This window comes from Limulus polyphemus, unplaced genomic scaffold (assembly GCF_000517525.1).
Source record: "Limulus polyphemus unplaced genomic scaffold, Limulus_polyphemus-2.1.2 Scaffold3885, whole genome shotgun sequence".
NCBI lineage: Eukaryota > Metazoa > Arthropoda > Merostomata > Xiphosura > Limulidae > Limulus > Limulus polyphemus.
The window spans coordinates 6,820-30,238 of NW_013669495.1; the positions used below are offsets into that span (position 1 = coordinate 6,820).

At 33.3% G+C, this 23,419-nt stretch overlaps 1 protein-coding gene across 2 annotated transcripts in view; it reads right to left on the reverse strand.

Annotated features, from left to right (window-relative positions):
• LOC106470218 (E3 ubiquitin-protein ligase RNF220-like) overlaps positions 1–23,419 on the reverse strand; it is a 58,645-nt gene that overhangs the window by 6,545 nt on the left and 28,681 nt on the right. For both annotated transcript variants that reach the window (XM_022398816.1, XM_013930757.2), the window contains exons 3-13: positions 21,168–21,294; positions 19,170–19,212; positions 17,589–17,654; positions 17,058–17,100; positions 15,304–15,422; positions 14,109–14,232; positions 13,117–13,210; positions 8,762–8,848; positions 6,448–6,503; positions 4,597–4,660; positions 1,367–1,481 (exon numbers count right to left, since the gene is read on the reverse strand). In XM_022398816.1, coding sequence (XP_022254524.1) covers positions 1,367–1,481; positions 4,597–4,660; positions 6,448–6,503; positions 8,762–8,848; positions 13,117–13,210; positions 14,109–14,232; positions 15,304–15,422; positions 17,058–17,100; positions 17,589–17,654; positions 19,170–19,212; positions 21,168–21,294 — 938 coding nt within the window. The remainder of the gene's footprint in view (positions 1–1,366; positions 1,482–4,596; positions 4,661–6,447; positions 6,504–8,761; positions 8,849–13,116; positions 13,211–14,108; positions 14,233–15,303; positions 15,423–17,057; positions 17,101–17,588; positions 17,655–19,169; positions 19,213–21,167; positions 21,295–23,419) is intronic.

Below are 23,419 nucleotides of genomic sequence, written 5' to 3' on the forward strand. Positions count from 1 at the left end.
CTTATTTATGTACTTCACACTTTACAGTGATTTTTCAAATTCTCATGTTTGATCAACTAAATGGCAGCTGGTTAGAGAAGTAAAATCATATCTGTCTGTCTATTTTGTTATTGTTAATTTATTATGTTACTTTGCATGTAATGTTTTTGATAAAAGAAATGAAGACAACATGTAGCACTCAATATTCGTCTTCATTAACTGAATTATTAATTTTTTAGCAAAAATACTTTATTAGAAATTCTGATTTTCTCTGTGTAAAAGACAATGTTTACTGAAAGCTTGCCAAATTTTGTGAAGATATGTAAATCATATCGAATTGGACGATGTATCGATACAATTGTATCACTGCTTCAAGATACGATACAAAACCAGATGAAGCTAGTATCATCTTAAATAAAATCATCTGTTTGGATGTATATGTTCTACTCAAACAAATAAATGTAATATTCCCACCAGAAGTCATTTCAAAAATATAAGATACGAAATATTCTCAAAGTTGTTAGATAAGTAGTATCGAAGGAAGTTTTTAAGTTTTATTTTTAGTAACCTTAAAGTCATAAATAACCAAGTCTACTGTCATCAGAAATAATAAAATGTACAAAAATTATTTTTAAAAGAATGAAAAGACTTCCCCCACCTCAAAAAAAAATTTTCTCAATGATATCATCTACCTCTTCATACTTTAAATTTTCTCTAAAAGAATATTTAGTGCATTATAATAATTACTTAACAGAATATTAAATGCATTATAATAATTACTTAACAGAATATTAAGTGCATTATAATAATTACTTAACAGAATATAAAGTGTATTATAGTAATTACTTAACAGAATATTTAGTGTATTATAGTAATTACTTAACAGAATATTGAGCGTATTATAGTAATTACTTAACAGAATATTTAGCATATTAAAGTAATTATTTAACAGCATATTTAGTGTATTATAGTAATTACTTAACAGAATATTGAGCATATTATAGTAATTACTTAACAGAATATTTAGCATATTATAGTAATTACTTAACAGAACATTTAGTGCATTATAGTAATTACTTAACAGAACATTTAGTGTATTATAGTAATTACTTAACAGAATATTTAGTGTATTATAGTAATTACTTAATAGAACATTCAGTGTATTATAGTAATTACTTAATAGAACATTCAGTGTATTATAGTAATTACTTAATAGAACATTTAGTGTATTATAGTAATTACTTAACAGAACATTCAGTGTATTATAGTAATTACTTAACAGAACATTTAGTGCATTATAGTAATTACTTAATAGAACATTCAGTGTATTATAGTAATTACTTAAAAAAACATTTAGTGTACTATAGTAATTACTTAATTTACTCACCATACATATCAAACACTTCATCTTATCATTGTGATGATTTTGTTTTTCTAGTTCCTTAATTCGGGACTTTAAAGATGTAACTGTCTGAAGTTTATCTTGTGTAATGGTAGCTTTTCTACAATGAATGAAAATTTTTTATTATACTGAATTTGTTATTTTAGAATAAACAAAGCATGATTAAAATAGCTTGACAGTTTTAAAACACTTAATTTTATTATTTTCAAGCTATTCTACTTTCATATGAGTGAAACAAGCTATACATTTAATAATATAATGATAATTAGAGTTTGAATAAATAAATAATATTGTTATTAATCCTCATTCTTATCCTAATTCTGATTTGCAAAGAGTTATTATGAAATCAATAAGAATTACTCTTCACCAGCTTAATCTAGTTAACATCATAACAGTTTTTGTTCATGCAATCTGATAATATAGATAGCATCTCAACCACTACTATTTCTGACTATCCCAGCCAGCCTGATAAACCTTATGTTTGACATGGCAGATACAGTGTGGTTGACATATTGATAGCATCTCAACCGCTACTATTTCTGACTATTTCAGCCAGTTCGATAAGCCTTATGTTCAATATGGCAATTGCAGTGTGGTTGACATATTGATAGTGTCTCAACCACTACTATTTCTGACTATCCCAGCCAGCCTTATAAACCTTATGTTTGACATGGCAGATGTAATGTGGTTGACATATTGATAGTGTCTCAACCGCTACTATTTCTGACTATTTCAGCTAGTTTGATAAGCCTTATGTTCAATATGGCAGATGTAGTATGGTTGACATATTGATAGTGTCTCAACCGCTACTATTTCTGATTATTCCAGCCAGCCTTATAAATCTTATGTTTGACATGGCAAATGTAGTGTGGTTGACATATTGATAGTGTCTCAACCTCTACTATTTCTGACTATCCCAGCCAGCCTTATAAATTGAAAAGTTATTTGAGATATTCAAACCAGGTTATTAGTATGCTAATTCACTAATTAAAAAAAAAGTAACAAAATTATCCAGAGTCCATGTTACTTTCTCTTGCTTTCTAAATGTCTTTATTTTGTTTAGAAGCTAAGTTTTAAATACACACTCAAAAATTTATTTGATTCGCTAAAGTTCATAATTCATTTTGACGTATAAAGTTATAAATTCCAATAACTTATGGGTCAAAATAAAGAAGAATGTATATCAATATGTCAACCACACTACATCTTCCATGTCAAACATAAGGTTTATCAGGCTGGCTGGGATAGTCAGAAATGGTAGCGGTTGAGACACTATCAATATGTCAACCACACTACATCTGCCATGTCAAACATAAGGCCCCAACTTTACAGACAATTGACAAGCATTTAGTTATGTCAGTGTTTGTTTTGGCCCAAAGCCACATTGGGCTATCTGCAGCATCTATTGCAAGAAATTAAACTCTGGATTTATCCATTTTAAGTCCATAAGCTTACCACTGATCCACTGGGGCACTAAGTTATGTCATAGTTATCAAACATAAAGTTGTACATCGAAATAAAAGATGAATGATGGCTCATTTAAGACATCAGAAAAGATTACTTTGAATTTTGTGTAGCTTTGTGCTTAATTACAAACAAACAAACTTTGGATAATTTCTTATTACACATAGTTTAAGAATGATAAAGGACTTTTTAGTCCATCTAGGCCATCCCTTCCAGTAAACTAAACTTTCAAATAAAATAAAGCATTCAAAGCTGGCCCATATCATTCAAATATTCATCAAATCTTCCATTAAACTCCCTTAAATTAACTGCATCCACCATATCTGAAGACAACCTATTCATTCCAAAGGCCAACCACCCCATTAGAAAAATAAAGCTGTCTTGTCTGAAGATGACTCCTATAAAGTGGTAACTAAGGTATGATATACCTTTGTTTTTTGTATACTGGATTCTTTTCAGAATCTAATATTTTTTATCAACCAAAAATAATTTTAATATCTATTGTATAAAGATGTAAAAACAACATCAGTATTATTTTCATTGTTATTCACTAACAAAATATGTATTAATAACTAAGAAACTGTCTAACATTATTTATTCAAGAGATATTTTAAGTGGTGAGTTGGGATTTATTTTTAATAAGAAAATGAGCTTCGGCCACTTGTGGCAGTTTAGAGATGGAATTTTGAATTACTAGCATAAGTCCAAATGAAGATTTGTTCTAGCAGCTCAAAAACCGTTTTTAAACAATTGCAGATAGATGAAGTTTATTAAAACATTGGGCCCAACAATCTAAAGATCATGGGTTTGATTCCCTTCCCACCAAATATGCTCGCCCTTTCAACCATGGGAGCATTATAATGTGACAGTCAATCCCACTATTCGTTGGTAAAATGAGTAGCCCAAGTGTTGGTGGTGGGTGGTGATGACTAGCTGCTTTCCCTCTAGTCTTACTCTGCTAAATTGGGGATGGTTATTGCAGATAGCCCTCATGTAGCTTTGTGCAAAATTCGACAAAAACAAAACAAAAATCAAACATTAAAACATTATCCAAAATGCACCTAGCACTTATTGAGAATGATGACCTAGGCTTATGACCTCAAGTAACATCTGTAACTTGAACTTTTGACCTTAGTATTTGTAGTATATGTGAAAGTGTTAAGTAGTAACTATATTGGTTCTACATATTGTTACTATAAAATAACATCTATGTTAGTGACATCATTTATCTTAAATAAAATGGCTCTTTTTTCAACTTGATATAAAAAATTAGACAACTTAATGCATAATAAAAATTTTCATAAAGATTTTAAACTCAACTCTACATGTTTCAGTACTCTTATGGCACTGTCATCAAGAGCACCAAAGCACGTAGAGTCGAGTTTAACTTTCTTATAAAATGTTTATTATACATTAAGTTGTCTAAGCTCTTATATCCCTTAACCTTTACCAAAACTTTGAATTGTAACATGCATACCAAGTTTGATCTCCTCATTATTACCATTATAAATTTATTATAAAAACCAACAGCACTAGCCATTTCCTTGCATGATGTGACTACTGCTACCCATAGCACAGGTAACGTTAGACAATATACCTGTAATACTTTGTCATACACTCAAGGAAACTTTTCCTGATAAATCATTAAAAGATTCACCGATAATTGAGATAATACAGACGAATTCTACCTCTATGAAAAGTAACAAATCACTGTGGAATAAAAAATAAATACATTTTTTGTTATGACTTACTCTGATTCAATTTCCCCATTGGTTAGGGCAGGCTGTTCATTTCCTTCCAGCTCAAGCTGATGTTCTGGAAAGGCAAAAATATAAGTCTCGTTATCACGTGTGCAAACAAAAAATTTTACCAGTACTAAAAATTCCTAAGCATTCAAAAACAAATCTGTTCACTTTGGCAACACACATGCTATCATCACTGGTAGCAGCCTTATGGAATTCATCACTGGTAGAAGCCTTATGGAATACATTACTGGTAGAAGCACTATGGAATACATTACTGGTAGAAGCCCTATGGAATGCATCACTGGTAGCAGCCTTATGGAATACATTACTTTTAGAAGCCCTATGGAATACATTAATGGTAGAAATCGTGTGGAATGCATCACTGCACAGGCTGCAAGTGTATTAAAAAGAGAGCCACTAAATCAAATCCAAAAATTAATTTAATTTTCGTTTTTTGCAAGATTTTTCAGTACTGGTTTCATTGTGTTAAAAGAGATCCACAGCATGGATCTCCACACCCATTACTGAACTCTCTGACCCAGGCACTGTGGATAACTATATTTATATTATACTATCCTACAACCAGATTTACATTCCCAATATGAAACTCTCCAACCCAGGCACTATAGACAACTATACTAACCACCACAATATTCTTTAAACAAGTGTTTTCCTGTTATCTTTACTAACATTTGAACACCAATAACTGGTATTATGTGTTTTTTGTCAGATACCTCAATGAAGATAAAAATATGTTAATATTAATAAACACCAAAAAGATCAAAATATTCAAATTTCATTTAAAGAAGTGTTTAACTTAATAATTTCTACTCAATTTTATTTTATTAAGACAGGGATAAACTTGGTCTAACAGTAAGCATGTTTGGCTATGCCACTAAAGATACCTTACAGGTTCACCTGTGTGTGTGGGAAGGCATCATAACTGTGATAGTCAATAAACTATATGTAAAGAACAAACACCTAGGCTGTGAGAACTGATGAATGATTGTTCTTCTTCTGCTCACACGTTCTAAATTAGGGACATCTATGTTTGACCATTAGGGGCACTTTATCGCATGTGTTATATAAGGCTGAAAATATCAGATACTTGTTAAACCTTTTGTATTTAATGAAAAACTATCACTACCTGAAAGAGCGATATGCAGTTGTCTTTGAAAACATTTAACAATTCAATAAACATGATCATTTTAACTGTAAGTAATATTACACTTTTTATTTTCTCCAAAATATCCACACATAAAAATACATAACCTGTTCAATTTAATAAAAGCTTCTTTAATATGGAAGTATTAACTAGTCTTCTTAAACAATTGTTTTATATAAGCATAACTTACTCTAATAAACATTGCCAATTTTAAGGCTTATGATCTTAGAGAGAGAAACTCTTAAGTTACTTTCTCAGTTTCTTTGTTTTAGTTTAAAGCTGTATTTTGGGTTATCTGCACTTTCTTCAACAGTTTTAGTATGGTTATTTGCTTAGAAATGTTTATTTGTATAAAATGTATGATACATACATTTATAACACTAAATTGAAAATGATAAAAGAACAAGAAAACATCAAAGCTGATTTCAAATATGTCAACTGACAGTTTTCTTAACCCTAACTGGTACCAATTAAGATGTAAACTTTTCAAAGTCAGCAAAAATACTAATGTCAATAACATTTCTGTGAATAAAGCACACAAATTAGAATGACTGTTTAAATGTAACTGTCTAGACAATGACCAGCACAAACATAACAAAATAGCACACTTATAGAGATAGGGTTAACACATTAAAATCTTCCATCAGTTATGAATAAATCTGTTTTTAGAGCTTTTAATAAAATGAAATTACCATTTTTACAAACCCATTTGCTCCCTTCTGGAATCCTTTGTTGTCCCTCAGCATCTCTAAAATAATAGTAAAATGTTCCAATTTATAAGTTTGAATTTTCAACTTTAAGCATAATTTATTGTGATAAGTTCAGAACACTCTATAAATACAGAAAGTAATGTTATATTACATAGTTCATAAAAAGAAAACAGCTTCTTCATGAATGTATACTCAGAAATCCCTTTACCTATAATTAAACAATAAGGGGCAGACGTCTACGCCTTTGTTATTTACATTACAATAATACCATGAATATTGTAATTAATCCCACTGACTATTTCTGAGGTTTCCTGTGTATCTTACATAGAAAATGGGTGTTTTTACCCAATATTTTTGGTCACTTTATAAAACTGAGTGTTTTAAGACAAAATTACTTAATTTGATGATATGCAAACCCCACCCCCATGATAAAGAATGATATAAAAAATGATGATTTCACTGTGAACAGTTTTCATCACAACCCAACAACAGATCTCCAGTTAAAGGAACAATCTTGAAATCAAAAATTAATAATTGTACTGATGAACAGCAACCTATCAACATAGCAAGACTTACAACCTATTAACCTTGCAAGACTTACGACCTATTACCTTCGCAAGACTTACAACCTATTACCCTTGCAAGACTTACAAGCTATTAACCTCACAAGACTTACAACCTGTTACCCTTGCAAGACTTACAACCTATTAACCTTGCAAGACTTACAACCTATTAACCTCGCAAGACTTACAATCTATTAACCTCGCAAGTCTTACAACCTATTAACCTCGCAAGACTTACAACCTATTAACCTCGCAAGACTTACAACCTATTACCCTTGCAAGACTTACAACCTATTAATATCACAATACTTACAACCTATTACTCTTGCAAGACTTACAACCTATTAACCTCACAAGACTTACAACCTGTTACCCTTGCAAGACTTACAACCTATTAACCTCGCAAGACTTACAATCTATTAACCTCGCAAGTCTTACAACCTATTAACCTTGCAAGACTTACAACCTATTAACCTTGCAAGACTTACAACCTATTAACCTCACAAGACTTGGCATACTTGGGTCATCAACAAAACATTCTTGATACATTTGTGAGTCATCATTATCAAGCATCATCTGCTCGAAGCATGTCATGGAGCACCATTTTCTCTTCTTTCCACCATTCTAACACAGCTACTGCATGATACTCCCATCCAATATTTGATATTATCCATCTACCTATTTCCTCTTTTCCCATTCAGTTTTCCTTCTAGCAACAGTCATTGTATTCTATTTCTTCTTATTATATGTCCAAAGTACTCACATTTTCTTTTCTTAATAATTGATAATAATGTTCTTCTAGTTTTCATCATTTCTAATAGTTGTTCATTTGTCTTATGTTCTGTCCAAGATATTTTCAGTACTTTCCTATAGCTCCACATTTCAAATGCCTCAATTTTTTTAACATTCACTTTAGCTATTGTCCGTGTTTCAGCACCATATAGTAGGGTTGACCACACATATCATTTGACTAGTCTCATCCGTGTCGTTATGTTAATATTTTGGACATATTGTTAAATGAACTCATGGCTATTTCTATTCTTCTTTGAACCATCTTCAGTGCTCGTGTCCTAAATATATAGAATTTTTTATTTGTTTAATCAATGTTCTCTCTCTATAGTTGGACTGATTCTACGTATATCTCGGTTCATATTTACTACCATTGATTTGGTCTTTTTACTATTCATCTCCGTTCCATTGTATTTTCCTTTTTCATTTACTTTGTTTACTAACTCTTGTAGTTCTGATACACTTAGAGTTAGTAGTGTTGTGTCATCTTTATATCTTAGGTTGTTGATGTTAATTCCACCAATTACTACTCCCTTTATGTATTCTAATTCTCTAAATATTTTTTCTGTGTATAGGTTTGAACAAACTAGATGATAATACACATCCTTGTCTTATGCCTTTCTTCATCCTAAACATTTATGATGCACCTATATCTTTTTTTCTGAATAGTTTGTCTCTCAAAATAAAAAACTTATTGTTGAATAAGTTGATATTTTTTCTTTGCATACTCTCAATATGTATACATTAGCATACATAGTGAACTGTCATTTAGGTAAAAAAAAATAAATAACTATTTAAACACACAAATAGAAATCATTTTTGTGTTTATTTAAGTACACCTTGTACAATTCTGCAAAATAAAGCATAAACTATGAAAAATATATTACCAAGTTTTTATTTAAAATATTTGTTAATAAAAATTTATTAATGCTCTCACAACTTACATTAACATCGCTCTTCTCAGCTCCTCTCTCTCTCTGTTCTCCGTAGGCTCATCAGAAGAGCATGGTATAACATCTGCTTCGGTGTATCTAGTGTTCAATATCAAGGAATCAATAATGAACGTCACTATATAAAACAAACAGAAATTGGAAAATGCAAAATATTCTCATGTTTTTTCATCATTAAGTATTTATATCATTTGCAGCCTGTTAAATACACCTGAAACTTTTTAAATTTACATATTCCTACTGAATATAGGCACTTTAAAACTCAAAATCATGTTTGTTTGTTTTTTACACTACATAAATTGCTAGCCATTAATTATAATTTTGTTGCTGCCCCCACCGATTGTGGAGGTATTGTTTTTGCTCTGGGTGTGTGTGTGTGGCAGTATAATTCAAAGTTGTTGTTTTTATCTGATTTTGATCATATTTGCTATAAAGGTTGAGTGTCCTATAGGACATTTATTGAAAGTAGGTCAAAGGTAAAGGTCATATTAAATATCAAACACTTTCATTATAACAGTGGCAAATTGGGATCTTGAAATAATCAAACATTTCAAACAAACTGAGATAGAAAGAGGATCTTGGCACCTACATCTCCATTTGTGAGGGTGAGGAATTACTTTTTGTATATTTGTGGTTGGTTACTGCAAAAGTCAAAAGCATTGTGGTGTAGAGGTTGCACTCGCTTACAGCCTTTCTAGTTTCAAAACTGTTATCATTAATAACCTTTCTACTTAAATGCTAGCTATTTCACCATCTGAATCTGTTCTCCTGATAATCTGTGTTAAGGCTATTGTTTAATCATTTCCGAGAAAATGTCTTCATATAACATAATTTAATTTAAAGAGGAGTGAAAAATGCTAATAAAAATCTGAGCAAAAGCAGCCTTTCCACAGGACTCACTGTCACAAGGGCTTTTTTCTGGTTTGGGTTTGGAATCAACCAAAGGGTAACCATCCCTGACTATCAAAATTTTAAAAATTTAGAATTGTTATATGTCACTTGATTTCAATTTCCTCAGAAGAACGTTTTATGAAAAAATGAAACTATACAAGCACACTTTGTATCATGTACACTAAAACACTGTCTATATATGAGAAGGTCTATGCATGCAAGTTTCCTAGACTTAAGTAGAACACAATCCCATTAATCAATTTTAAGACTATGTGTGTCTCTTTAATGGGTTTTAATTATAATAAATACAAGATAATGCATATGGGTTATCATAATTTGAATTATAAGTATAACTTGGATGGGAATAACATTAACAGTGCTATGAAGGAAAGGGATCTCGGTGTAATAGTCAAACAGTCTCTAAAGTCATCCAAGCAGTGTTCTGTTGCTAGTGGTAGGGCAAGTAGGATTTTAGGTTGTATCTACAGAAATATTGAATACAAGTCTAAGGAGGTTATACTTTCATTGTATAGGTTACTGGTTAGGCCACATTGGAATACTTTGTTCAGTCTTGGGCTCCTTACCTTAGGAAAGACATTGAATTGTTCAGAGAAGGGTTACTAGAATAGTGTCTGGGATGGAGGGGTTGTCATACAAGGATAGGCTGAAACCACTCAAATTGTTTTCTCCTGAAAAAAGAAGAGTTAGAAGGAATCTGATTGAGGTGTTTAAGATTGTAAAGGTAATTGATAGTGTTGATGCACCATCTTTTTTCATACTTAACAGTGAGAACAGTAGGACTAGGGGGACACAAATATAAATATTGACAGAGTAGGAGTCATCATCAAAGATAGTTTTATTTCTCTAACAGGGTGGTTGACCTTTGGAATGGGTTGCCTTCAGATGTTGTAGAGGAGGTAAATTTAAATGAGTTTCAAAAAAGGCTTGATAAGTATATGAATGATAAGGGTTGGCTTTAAGATATTTTTTTTAAATTTAGTTTAGAGGATGTGACAGCCCAAGATGGACCAATAGATCCCGTGTTGTCCCAAAACATTATGTTATGTTAAAATGTTAAGATGAGTAAGAAAATCAATTATTTGTTCACTAAATCAGTGAGTAAATACTTTTAGGCTTATTATGATAAAAGTTATAGGTTAACTTTACTTTACATATGTATATATTTATAGAACAGCAAAGACCAGGCACTTGAGAAATAATACGTGGATCTAGAAGCTATCCTGTCCAGTGTTTGTAATGAAAGTTTGGAGGAGAAAATTATGAAAAAAAGTTAATCAGCAACTCTTATACTGCAACTATAGCTCCAGAGTTTGTAGTGTATTTTTATGTCAAAGGAACACAAACCAGGATTGGGCGATACTATAATTTTGTACCTGTGATTAATGCCAGTAATCTACGATGTAATAATTGTAGTCAAGTGTAAAGTGTTAAAAATATTTCAATAATGAAGCAACCTGTGTCAAGTGCACAGAGCATGTTACAATGTGAACATGGTACAACTACAAGTAGATACAAAGTTACAAATACATTAACAGCTGATGTACACATGCACATACAACTATATTATACAATAATACAAAAGTTGAAATGTGTGTTTATTAACAAGAATGCAAATAAAATCAATGTTTTGAAAATTATTACATGTTTTTTGATAAAAACACTAACTTATTGATGTTATCAGTAGAAATATGAGCCAGGAAGTTGTTAGAGATGTATCCGGTTTTCTAAACAGGCATTCTGGTGTAATGCTTGTGGCACATGTACATAAATATATGTTGGCAGGAAAAGCAAGTATAAGTAAGTTCTTTGATTCAAAATTATACCACTTTAAAGGATCTCCATCAGAATCTAACTTTGGTGAGTCCAAAGGATCTCCATCAAGATCTAACTTTGGTAGGTCCAAAGGATATCCATCAGGATCTAACTTTGGTAGGTCCAAAGGATATCCATCAGGATCTAACTTTGGTAGGTCCATAGGATATCCATCAGGATCTAACTTTGGTAATCCAAAGGATCTCCATCAAGATCTAACTTTGGTAGGTCCAAAGTATATACATCAGAATCTAACTTTGGTAAGTCGAAATAGTAAGGTATCTTTTTCTCTACTTGATTCTGAGATGAACCAAATTCTGATGTTGCACTGAAACTATTATCTTTATCCTTTCAAGAATGGCACCAACATCCTGTACTTTCTTATGTGGTGGACCACTCTCCCTCTCAGTTTCAACTACATCCACTTATGTGGCCTCAATGCAACGTTTCTCTGCAACGCAAGCAGCTTCACTTAAAAACTGAGATCGAACACGCTCTTTGTTGGCCAAATAATTTATTTTAAACCTGGGGTCCAGAAAAGCACGTTTGTAACGAAAGTCTGATGTTGTTTCCACAATGTAATATTATTGAAATTTGTCTGTTACGGATGCTGTGCGCAACTTGTCCATAGATCTGTAGTAGCTGCATAAAAATCGAAACACTGTGAACAGCTGCCTTTACAACATTCTTTTATTTTATTTCGTTATACAACTTAGAAATCTGCTTTTCAGAAAAATAATTTCTTCAAGGAAATGAACTGAATATTTCAAATTAAAAAAACTCACCATTTTTTTTTTAAGCCAGGCTTTTCTACTGCACGAAATGGCAGTATATCTGTAATTAGGAAGCAAGCAATGGTGGAATCTAGTTCGTTGGCTCGCTTGGAATCAGAATCATATTTCTTTCCTTTTTCCATAACATGAAACAGTGTATACTGATTCTTTATTGCACTGACAACTGATTTTCCTCTATATCTCTTCTGGGATTGGAGCTCCTTTTATACCAAAGTGAATCCAGACTTTACTCGTAGTATCAGACTTGTTAATTAACTAAGTTAAAGATTATTCGTTTTCACTATCCGCCATTTTAATTTAACACGTCATATGCATTGCGCATGCTCAAAAATGTAATGGATGCGCGATAATATCGTTTATATTATATTTCCAAATTTTGAAGTATCCCCGGTGTTTAGCGTCACGGTAGCACAATTCTATCGAGGTATCGCCCAACCCTACCATGAACCATTGGATACACAGTTCATGCACACTAACCACTGAACCATGTCTGGCTCTTCTTTATAATGTGAGATAAACCCATAAATGTTGACCTTCTCTATTAATTCTAATGAAGCACATTGGTACCCCAATTATTTGGGGGGGGGGGGGGGTGATCATAGCTTATACTGTTTCAAGCCTGTCACAAATAATATCTGATTCTAAAAGCAAAAGTCATACTCACGATTCCAATTCAAAAATTTATACATTCAAAATGAAAACATGGCAAATAATATATTCCAATTAAAATAGGTTCTAATCTAGAAAAATATCTTGTGACTACAATAAAAATTCAACTAGTTACAAAATAACATATTACACATTTAATATAAAAACATTTTCAAAGGATACTGTGGTTGCCCATAGGTGGCAGTATCGTCGCTATCTACGTTTAGATCTTGTTCATCGTCTTCACTGTTATGTCTTCTTGTTTGAAAACCCGACGCTGAAATAATTTAAGTATTTCACGGTTACAGAACAAGTTACGTTTTACACAAGGCATGTTCATTGAAGTAGCAAGTCTTTCTTGTATAGACTGGTCACTTCTAACATTTACATCCCCGACGAAAGAAACACATTTGTTTGAAACGTTTATTACTATATTATGCTTTTATCAGCTGTTATTTCTTAAGTTTTCCAATTAGAATTATTGAAGCTTCATTCATGTACAATTGCTACATAATGATTCATCCTACAAAGAAAAACCACCAGTTTATCTGCTCGTCACATCAGGTTGAAGTAAGTAATACCGTGACTTAATAACAAGTGTATATTATAATACCGTGACTTAATAACAAGTGTATATTATAATACCGTGACTTAATAACAAGGGTATTTTATAATACCGTGACTTAATAACAAGTGTATATTATAATACCGTGACTTAATAACAAGGGTATTTTATAATACCGTGACTTAATAACAAGTGTATATTATAATACCGTGACTTAATAACAAGGGTATATTATAATACCGTGACTTAATAACAAGGGTATTTTATAATACCGTGACTTAATAACAAGTGTATATTATAATACCGTGACTTAATAACAAGTGTATATTATAATACCGTGACTTAATAACAAGGGTATTTTATAATACCGTGACTTAGTAACAAGTGTATTTTATAATATCGTGACTTAATAACCAGCGTATTTCATTAATTTCTCTGTCCCCGGCGGAAGAGTGAAAAGTCTACGGACTTACAACGCTAAAATCCGGGGTTTGATTTCCTGCGGTGGACACAGCCCAATGTGGTTTAACTTTAAAAATAAACAATCATTCGATCTATTCAAGTTAATAAATATTACTTTCTCGCAGGGTTTCCTATAATTCAAACCTACCTGCAAATCCTCCTTTCAGAAACGATGTCGCTCTTACCCTCATTTGACCTGCCCATTCGTACTCTTCATAGGCTTCTTCTGCTTCCACATCCACCGTTTCATCTTCTGAACCATTGTTTTCTATCTAATGACAATCAAAATAAAACCTTATTATCTTCTCTTACTATCGAACTTGTCAAAAACGATACCTGCGAGACAAGCAATTCAACGCAATAATAAAACAGATATTTGCCCCCCAGTAGCACAGCGGTATGTCGCTTCAGTTATACACATTATCTTCCAGCAGCTGCTATGTTACCTGATTTCTGTGATTGTTCCCAGAAAGACATTTTAATGTGTTTTACCTTTAAAAAACACTACATGGAAAACTAAGTACTTTATTGGACATAAAAAGTCAATAAATACACTACGTTTCACTAGGATGATCCGGCATCATCAGTATGTCTGCGGACTTACAACGCTAAAAACCGCGTTTCGATACCCATGGTTGGCAGAGCACAGATAGCCCATTGTAAAGCTTTGTGCTTAACTTTAAACAAACAAAATCTTCTGGTGATTAACGTAAGTGACACCAGGTTAACCTGGCAACTTTGGGTGATTAACAAATGTGACACCGGGTTAACCTGGCAACTTCGGATGATTAAAAAACGTGACATCAGGTTAACCTGGCAACTTTGGGTGATTAACATACGTGACACCAGGTTAACCTGGCAACTTTGGGTGATTAACATACGTGACATCAGGTTAACCTGGTAACTTCGGATGATTAACGTACGTGACACCAGGTTAACCTGGCATCTTTGGGTGATTAATTTACTTCTTACTTCCAGCACCGCCTAAGTTATTAATTTAATTTTTTCCCTAACTACGTCAACATAGTACAATGTTTACGTTTACAAAATTGATATTAATCTCCAATCACGCCGTTTAAATAGAAAATTTGATAAATGTATTACTTGCAATGAAGGATAGATAATCTGTACGTCACGAATGATGAACAATTATTTACAGAAAGAACTGGAGAACTTTTACAGCGATAACAGTTTTACATGTTTACTCAGCAACTCGGCATCAGCTTGAAGTTGAATTAATTACCGAGAAAACAGATTTCGATTTATTGTTAAAGTTCCTTGAAACCATCTAAACAGAAATAAAAACGCTCCATTAGCTGTCCTTGATATTTTAGACCCCGTACCTTTCTTAGGCACCGTTCGACGTGGAGGTTGAGCTCTTCCTGATTTCCTGTCAATCTTTCACAACACACTGGACACAGAGTTTCTTCCGCCAATTTTTTCTTTGTTTTGCAGGATCGAACTGCAATAAATGTACGTCACTGTCTTTGAAGTTTCTTATATTATATTTGTTTTCAAGAAATCACATTCCAATCATGACATTTTTACCTAAATTGCAAATCTTCGATCGAAATAAGTAACTTAAATATATTAGTAAACTAGCTGGAGTACCCGCCCCCTGGACGTAAGATACGTAATTAATGAAAGGTCATCTTAGGACATAAAAAGTTGCTTCCCTTATATGTAATTGTAAAAAAAAACGACCATAAAAACTGCAAAACATAAAATGTGAAACCGCGCGTTTGTTTGTATCTCCGCATGAACCCATCAAATCTTCATGTCAAATTTGGTGTAGATCCATTAACAGGTGGCGAAGTAGTGGGAAAGAAACGCAAAAATGCAAAAGCGCCCATAAAAACCGCAAAACTGAAAATTTGTATGTAACTCCCCATGGACCCAGTGAACCTCCACCCATAGGAGGTGAGATAGTGGTAAAAAAAACACCCGCAAAAACGCCTATAAAAACTGCAAAACTGAAAATTTGTATGTATCCCCGCATGAACCTCCATACCAACTTTGGTGAAGATCCATCCACACCCTGAGAAGTAGTTACATGGACATACAACAGACAACACTATTATACTTATATAGATATATCATCTTTAGGCCTGATTTACAGATATACAAATAAAACATTATGTTTTCGTTAAATGAGTGAAATCGTAAAATTTAAACGAAAAAACAAAAACTTACACGAGCTTATTATGAAATAAATCAAAACCTCCTAGAATGCCCCGAACCTGTCCGTTTGAGAAAACAACGCATGTTTTTTTTGTTTTGTTTTTTCTTAAATGTAAGAAAAGTATTTTGTTTCAATTTATTTTAAAAATGTATGGGTTAAAAACATAGTACAGATACTTTACTAAATCGTAATCGAAGCGGGTTACGCGTTTAACGATAATTTACTATCATAAATAATTCTTAATTATGCAGCATTCAGTGAAAAAAAAAAGGCTATATACGAATGTAATAACCACATATCTGGTACACTCATCGCTGGTGTTCTCATATTAATTGGTATATTTGTTGCTAGAAGTTGCAAGGGCCTTCTTAGAAATTACGTTGCGCGATATTACCTTGACTTCTCAAATCGTACACTGCTTGTTAGAGACGCAGTAACTTTTCTTTAGAGCTTTTATTGAACTGCGGAACACCTCCGACCGCCGTATTTTCCTAGACATTATTTTGCATACATTTCCACTTTTCAACACGACCACAGTATTTCTTGGAAATTTAATTTTGAAGTTCGGTGACTCCGTCGGTATGTGCGGCTGATTAAATTTCATGCAGGCCCATTTGTTTCCACTCTATAAATTTTACAACTTCCACTTCACACCGACACAGCTGTCGCAATAAAAAGTTGCAGTTGGGACCAACACGGTATGAAATTTGATTCCAGCTTTCATGCATACACACATTTCGGCTGCTACAGCGGTGTTGTTACTCTCTTTGCCTCATTAAATTTTAAAACAGGTACATAAGAAGAGAGCGAGAATTTTCCAATACCATGAAACCGGGAATTCGAAAGCGATACATACATATATAGTAAACAACATATTGCTTTTAACTTACTAAGACAATAGGTGACGCCACTTACCTCCAAGCCGATGTTGCCGATTGCACTGGACTTTCTGGAAGGTCTGTGTCCAAATAAAAAAACAAGAAGAAGGAAAAGATAAAGATTCGTTTTAAGATTACAGAAAAAGAATAGATTAAAAAAAACTAAGTTGTCTCGAAATTTAATTAAATCAAACGGAAAATTTAATTACTGTACGTTTATCTAGCCTGTTTTGTTTTTAGTTATCAGTGCCTCGTGTCGATATCCAACAATCTACTTTACTGTCAAGTGTTCAGTTTCCGTGTTGAAACCACGAGATCCTTATGTTGTTTAAATAATTATTTTTTTTTATTTCCAAATGAAATATATATAAGGGTTCTCTAATAAACGAAAGCACGTGAGTAATAAATATAAAGCAGTTTTTGTTGAGGTCCGAAAATTAGGGCAAAAATAACATTAACTTCTCGTTCGCAACATGAACAAGCCATTAATTTGTTTTAAAAACAAATCATGCATACACAATATTGGAAAGCAAACTCACAAAACTACTAATATAAAATATTATCTTACGTTCCACCGAGAATCTAACGCATTTATTGAATCCTTCTTTCTGCTGCTTCCCGGAGAGGGCGAATTCTTAAAAATGAGACCAGGAGTATTGTTTACACATTGTAATAATATAACAGGAGTATTGTCTACACATTGTAATAATATAACAGAAGTATTGTTTACACATTGTAATAATATAACAGGAGTATTGTTTACACATTGTAGTAATATAACAGGATATTGTCTACACATTGTAATAATATAATAGGAGTATTGTCAACACATTGTAATAAAATAACAGGAGTATTGTCTACACATTGTAATAATATAACAGGAGTATTGTTTACACATTGTAATAATATAACAGGTGTACTGTTTACACCTTGCAACAATATAATGAAATTTTAGTACAGCTAAACACACAACTTAATAGTTTTCACAAGTTAAGAGAGCAGAAAAAATAAAACTTTATGAAAAAATATTTTCATGTTACGAACATACCGCGAAAGGAAAATACTACAAACGCGCAGACTGAATTCAAATATCGCAGATCAACAGCACTTGCTAGAACAACGGCACTTGCTACTGATTACTTGACAAAACAGACACTTAGTTCTGTGACAGTTTAACTGATGACTCTGCGTTATACTATAATTCCTGATCGCATTTATGTTACGTGATATCAAAAAACTATGCTGTCTTTTAAAAGTTTGCGCTAAACAACATCTGCGCTAGCCGTTCGTAATTTCAACTGATTTGTATTTGTTTTATGGCAAAGCTACTAAGGATGTTATTTACCGCCGTCTCTAATTTTAAACTACTAATCAGACGGAAGGCGTGTAGTCAGCTGCACCCTACCGCCTTCCATTCACGCTAAGGGATTCACTGTCACTCTTACCATGCAACCAAAGATTAAATTGGAGGGAATATTTTTCGGTATCGACCAGATTCGAACCCAGTTCGCCAGCTCTACTACAAGGCCAAACCGTGCCTATTGAATTATACACGAGAGAAAGGAGGATAGCTAATCAACAACACCCACCGTTAACTCTTGGGTTACTCTTATCTGACCGAATGGAGGGATTTGATCATCACTCTCATAGCGCACTACAACCCCAACAACAACATCCTCCGCTTACTCTTGGGTTACTCTTATCTGACCCAATAGCGGGATTTGATCATCACTCTCATAGCACACTCACAACCCCAACAACAACAACACCCACCGTTAACTCTTGGGTTACTATTATCTGACCGAATAACGGGATTTGACCATCACTTTCATAGCGCACTCACAACCCCAAGTTAAAAGGAGCGGTTTTGCGGCGACACAATTTAGTTATTTTCCTTTAATTAACTCCATTTTGTAGTATGTATTATCAACTGAACGTGAACAGTTAAATAATGACGCAATAAAGCCTTTAACTTAAAGTTAATGTGGCTTAGCTACTAGTGGCCTTCCAGACTGTGAACCCGAAGGTACATGGTTCGTTCCCCGTTTTAGAAGTACACAGCAATCTTTAAGCATACGTTGGACAATTAATGTTGATAGTTTTTGGAAGTTATTAATTACTGCTGTCTCCTGCATCGAAGATAACTTACCCTAATCTGTGGTGTTCCTTCTTTGGTTGGCCTCCTTAGGATCCTAACGTAGAAATAAAATATTTATTAACGCCATCTACTGTAAGCTTGTGAAGATCGAATATCAATCATTGTCATGGTTAGCAGCCTAAACGATCTCCTAAAACTAATTATTCATTATTTTTACTTTACTACACTAACTGTTAACTTTTCGGCTGTTAGTCTGTTGCAGTCTTCAGGTAGGTCTTTAGAAGGGCTGTGGTTTTGTGCTAGTAGCCAGGATTCGATCCTGGGTCTTCTTGATATAAAGCAAGGTGTGCTGTCCTTCTCAGACTTCCCTGAAGAAGGCAGCGGATTGGCTGCCGAAACGTAGAATGTACACTAATTAGTATTTATTATTTTAAATCCGTGTCGTTCCTCGTAAGTCACAAAAGGCCGGCGCTTACCATCTCGAGTTTGAAGTGGCATAAGCTAAACTTACCGCTCCAAAGTCTTCCTTATGCTGATCAGCAACTCCAGATCTAGTAATTACAACATTATCTCAGCTAGTAAAACTTACCGCTCCAAAGCCTTCCCTAAATGACAAATAACTCCAAATCTAGTAATTACAATATTCACCCCTAGCAAAACTAACTGCTCCAAAGTCTTCCTAAATGATTAATAACTCCAAATCTAGTAATTACAATAGTTACCCAACTAGTAACTAGTTGATTAGTAAATACACATTAAATCAATTAGCAAAACTAACCGCTTCAAAGCCTTCCTTAAGTTGATTAGTAATTACACATTAAATCAATTAGCAAAACTAACCACTACAAAGCCTCTTTATGCTGAATAGTAACTGCAGATCTAGTAATCACAACATTAATTCAACTAGAATACTAGTAAAACCAACTTTGGGAAAAATTAATTTAAAGTAATATTACAAATATTAAGTGAACTAACGCCACGTTCATTCCTTCAACAAAATATGTCGCTGGTGTTTAGCAAACACGTTTCAACATATTCAGAAAGCATTAAAATTATGAATCTAGCATGCAAGAGTCCACTATACATAAAATATAGATTCAGACCTCCCGAGAATGTTCCCAACTTTTTGGGATGAACAATATACAGAAGCTCCATATCATGTCTCACGTTACCCACAGACTTATTAGAAAACTGTGCATGACTTTTGTTTCAAGTTTACCCCCGTAATAAATCTGGAAGGTATAACAAAAACCTTAACCCCCTTGATGGTCCCAAAAAGATGACTGTTACATACACAAGGAAAAACAAATGAGGTACAAGAAGATATTCAATTCTACAAAATATTAGAAAGTTTACCAACCAACTTTATCTTCAATTTTGAAAGAACCACAGCTTTCACATGGGTATTCACATATTTCTTATTCAAGATATACAGTTTCTAATAAGATCCACAACTCGGAAAGTCAACAAATGAATTTTCTAAAACATATTTTAAGATGTAACAGTTTCTCAGAACGCCCTTCAATTAATACACTAGAGTAAATTCCTAGCCATTAAAATGATTTCTCTCCCAGACTCTTTTTTTATTCATTAAATTGTTTTTCAGAGTCCGCATCTCCTTAAGTTAAGTACTAGCGGTATTTTCAAACAATAATTACATGAAATTCAAATATATAATTTCATCAAAACCACAGGCACAGCTTGCTGAAGTGATTAAATAATTAAGGAAATTTTAGCGCCCCCTACTTGCCAGCTCTTGTTGCTTCTGTGTGTGTATAACGACCAGTAACCTCAAAAGAACGTACGAAACTGCAATGGGGAACCTCAAACATTTCCCAAGATTCCTCAAATGAACAATATTTTTCTCGGCTTTGCTTTTTGTCCCTTTATGTCTTTAAAGCAGGTCTTCAGCCTCTATGAAGGTATTTACACTTAAGTACTTTTTTGTTTTTGAAAGTATATTTAGTTTCGATTGGAGGACTTTTAAAAATACAAGAATACAATGAACAAACAACTATCAGGTTACCTTCGTGAACCTGTAGGACCTACTTGTTTATTTTGTTTAGTTTTTCAACTTCCTGTTCAAAATGTGATAACAACTCCGCTGGTCTGATGGTCACTCCGCACACTGGACAACACGATGCCTGTCCATCCAGCAGTCCTCTTTTTTTCACCTCTATAAATAAAAAGAAAGGGGGGGAGTGGAATTTCATCGAGGTAAAATTGTAACTTTAAAAAAAAATGTTATAATAATAATACTTACACAATGGTCATTTCAAACAATTCTCTAATAAAATATTTCAAAATCGTGTAGACAACCACGGAAACTCTAGTGATTCCTCGTTATGCTCCAACATAAATTAAATGTTTCAAAATCGTGTAGACAACCACAGAAACTAGTGATTCCTCGTTATGCTCCAACAGAAATCAAATATTACAACATCGTGTACACAACCACAGAAACTAGTTATTCATCGTTATGCTCCAACAGAAATCAAATGTTTCAAAATTGTGTAGACAACCACAGAAACTGGTGATTCCTCGTTGTGCTCCAACATAAATTAAATGTTTCAAAATTGTGTAGACAACCACAGAAACTAGTGATTCATCGTTATGCTCCAACAGAAATCAAATATTTCAAAATGATGTATATTACTGAGTTCAAGAACATCTTGAAAGACAACACACAGAACTGGTGTCTATTACTGAATTCACGAACATCTTGAAAGACAACACACAGAATTGGTGTCTATTGCTGAATTCATGAATATCTTGAACAACAACACACAGAATTGGTGTCTATTACTGAATTCACGAACATCTTGAAAGACAACACACAGAATTGGTATATATTACTGAATTCACGAACATCTTGAAAGACAACACACAGAATTGGTGTCTATTACTGAATTCACGAACATCTTGAAAAACAACACGCAGAATTGGTGTCTATTACTGAATTTACGAACATCTTGAAAGACAACACAGAATTGGTGTCTATTACTGAATTCACGAACATCTTGAAAGATAACACAGAATTGGTGTCTATTGCTGAATTAATGAACTTCTGGAAAGAAGTTGAAAGACAACACACGGAATTGGTGTATATAACATACACAACCGGAAAACAAGAAACTCAATATTACAATAGAAATCTCTTTTCACACTCCTTGTACAACACGTTAATTTGATGTGATCACACGGATAGACTGGCGCTAATGAAATTAAAACTCCAACTTGACACTTAATGAATGGTCAGATGCTTTAAAGTGGAGAAGATGCATCAGTGGGCATTAATTAAGGAGACGTACAAGTCTATATCTGGAAGAACCGCAGCCTTGTTTGGGTATTATGACGTTATTTATGGCAAGCAAGTTGAAACAAGGCGTTTTATACTGAGAGTCATTTGTCACGTATATAATGTTTAACATACAAATTCATTTTCAACGCCACAAAAGTCCCATTATTCAAGACGGCAACCACAAAAAACCTCTACAGTGTAATAAACATATTAACCTGTAACGTTCACACTGCTCCTTCACTCCTTCCGTGCTTGAGATTTTTACATTATTTCGAAGCATCGAAACGGAAAGTAACGTTACTCTAACGAAAGCGTATACTGTATTAAACTGTACGTAATCCGATTGAACCACCAATCAGCAAAGGCAGCCTTATTTTCAATATTAAATTATAAGACCTTCTCAGAATTTAACGTAAGACTGGAAAAGACGCACGAATGTGTTGAAACTACACGATTCCTCTAGTCTTCTGATATTTGAATTTATTTACTGTGTTTTTGTATTGTTGTGTATTAGCTGTGCCCATTTATTAATACATACATAACCGACTAATGAGTACAAAGCGATAAACATAAAGAATTAGAATACTCGCATTTCATTCTTCAGTTCTAGCCTATCACGTATAGGGCACCCATCTTAACCAATATGAAAAACAGCGTGTGTCACGTCACGCTTAATTTCTCGAAATATGAGGAGACTTGAAAGCCAAAATGCATTTATCCAGATAGAATAGTCTGATTACTATCTGCACATTATGAATTTAGTGACGGGAGTGCAAGGAGGCCGTGAGAGCCTCGGGTGTGTGCCGTGAAACCTTACAAGTGCAGTGAGTGTTAGTGTAATAAGCCTATATCTATACATTTCATTTTATACTTTCAGTAGATAGAATAACAACAATATTAGGTTATACTTTTGTTGCTAAACAACATGACATAAAAGCCATTGTTGGAACGTAGTGTTACCAAAACGTACTGGCTTTTCTATATATTAGAAGTTGTTAAC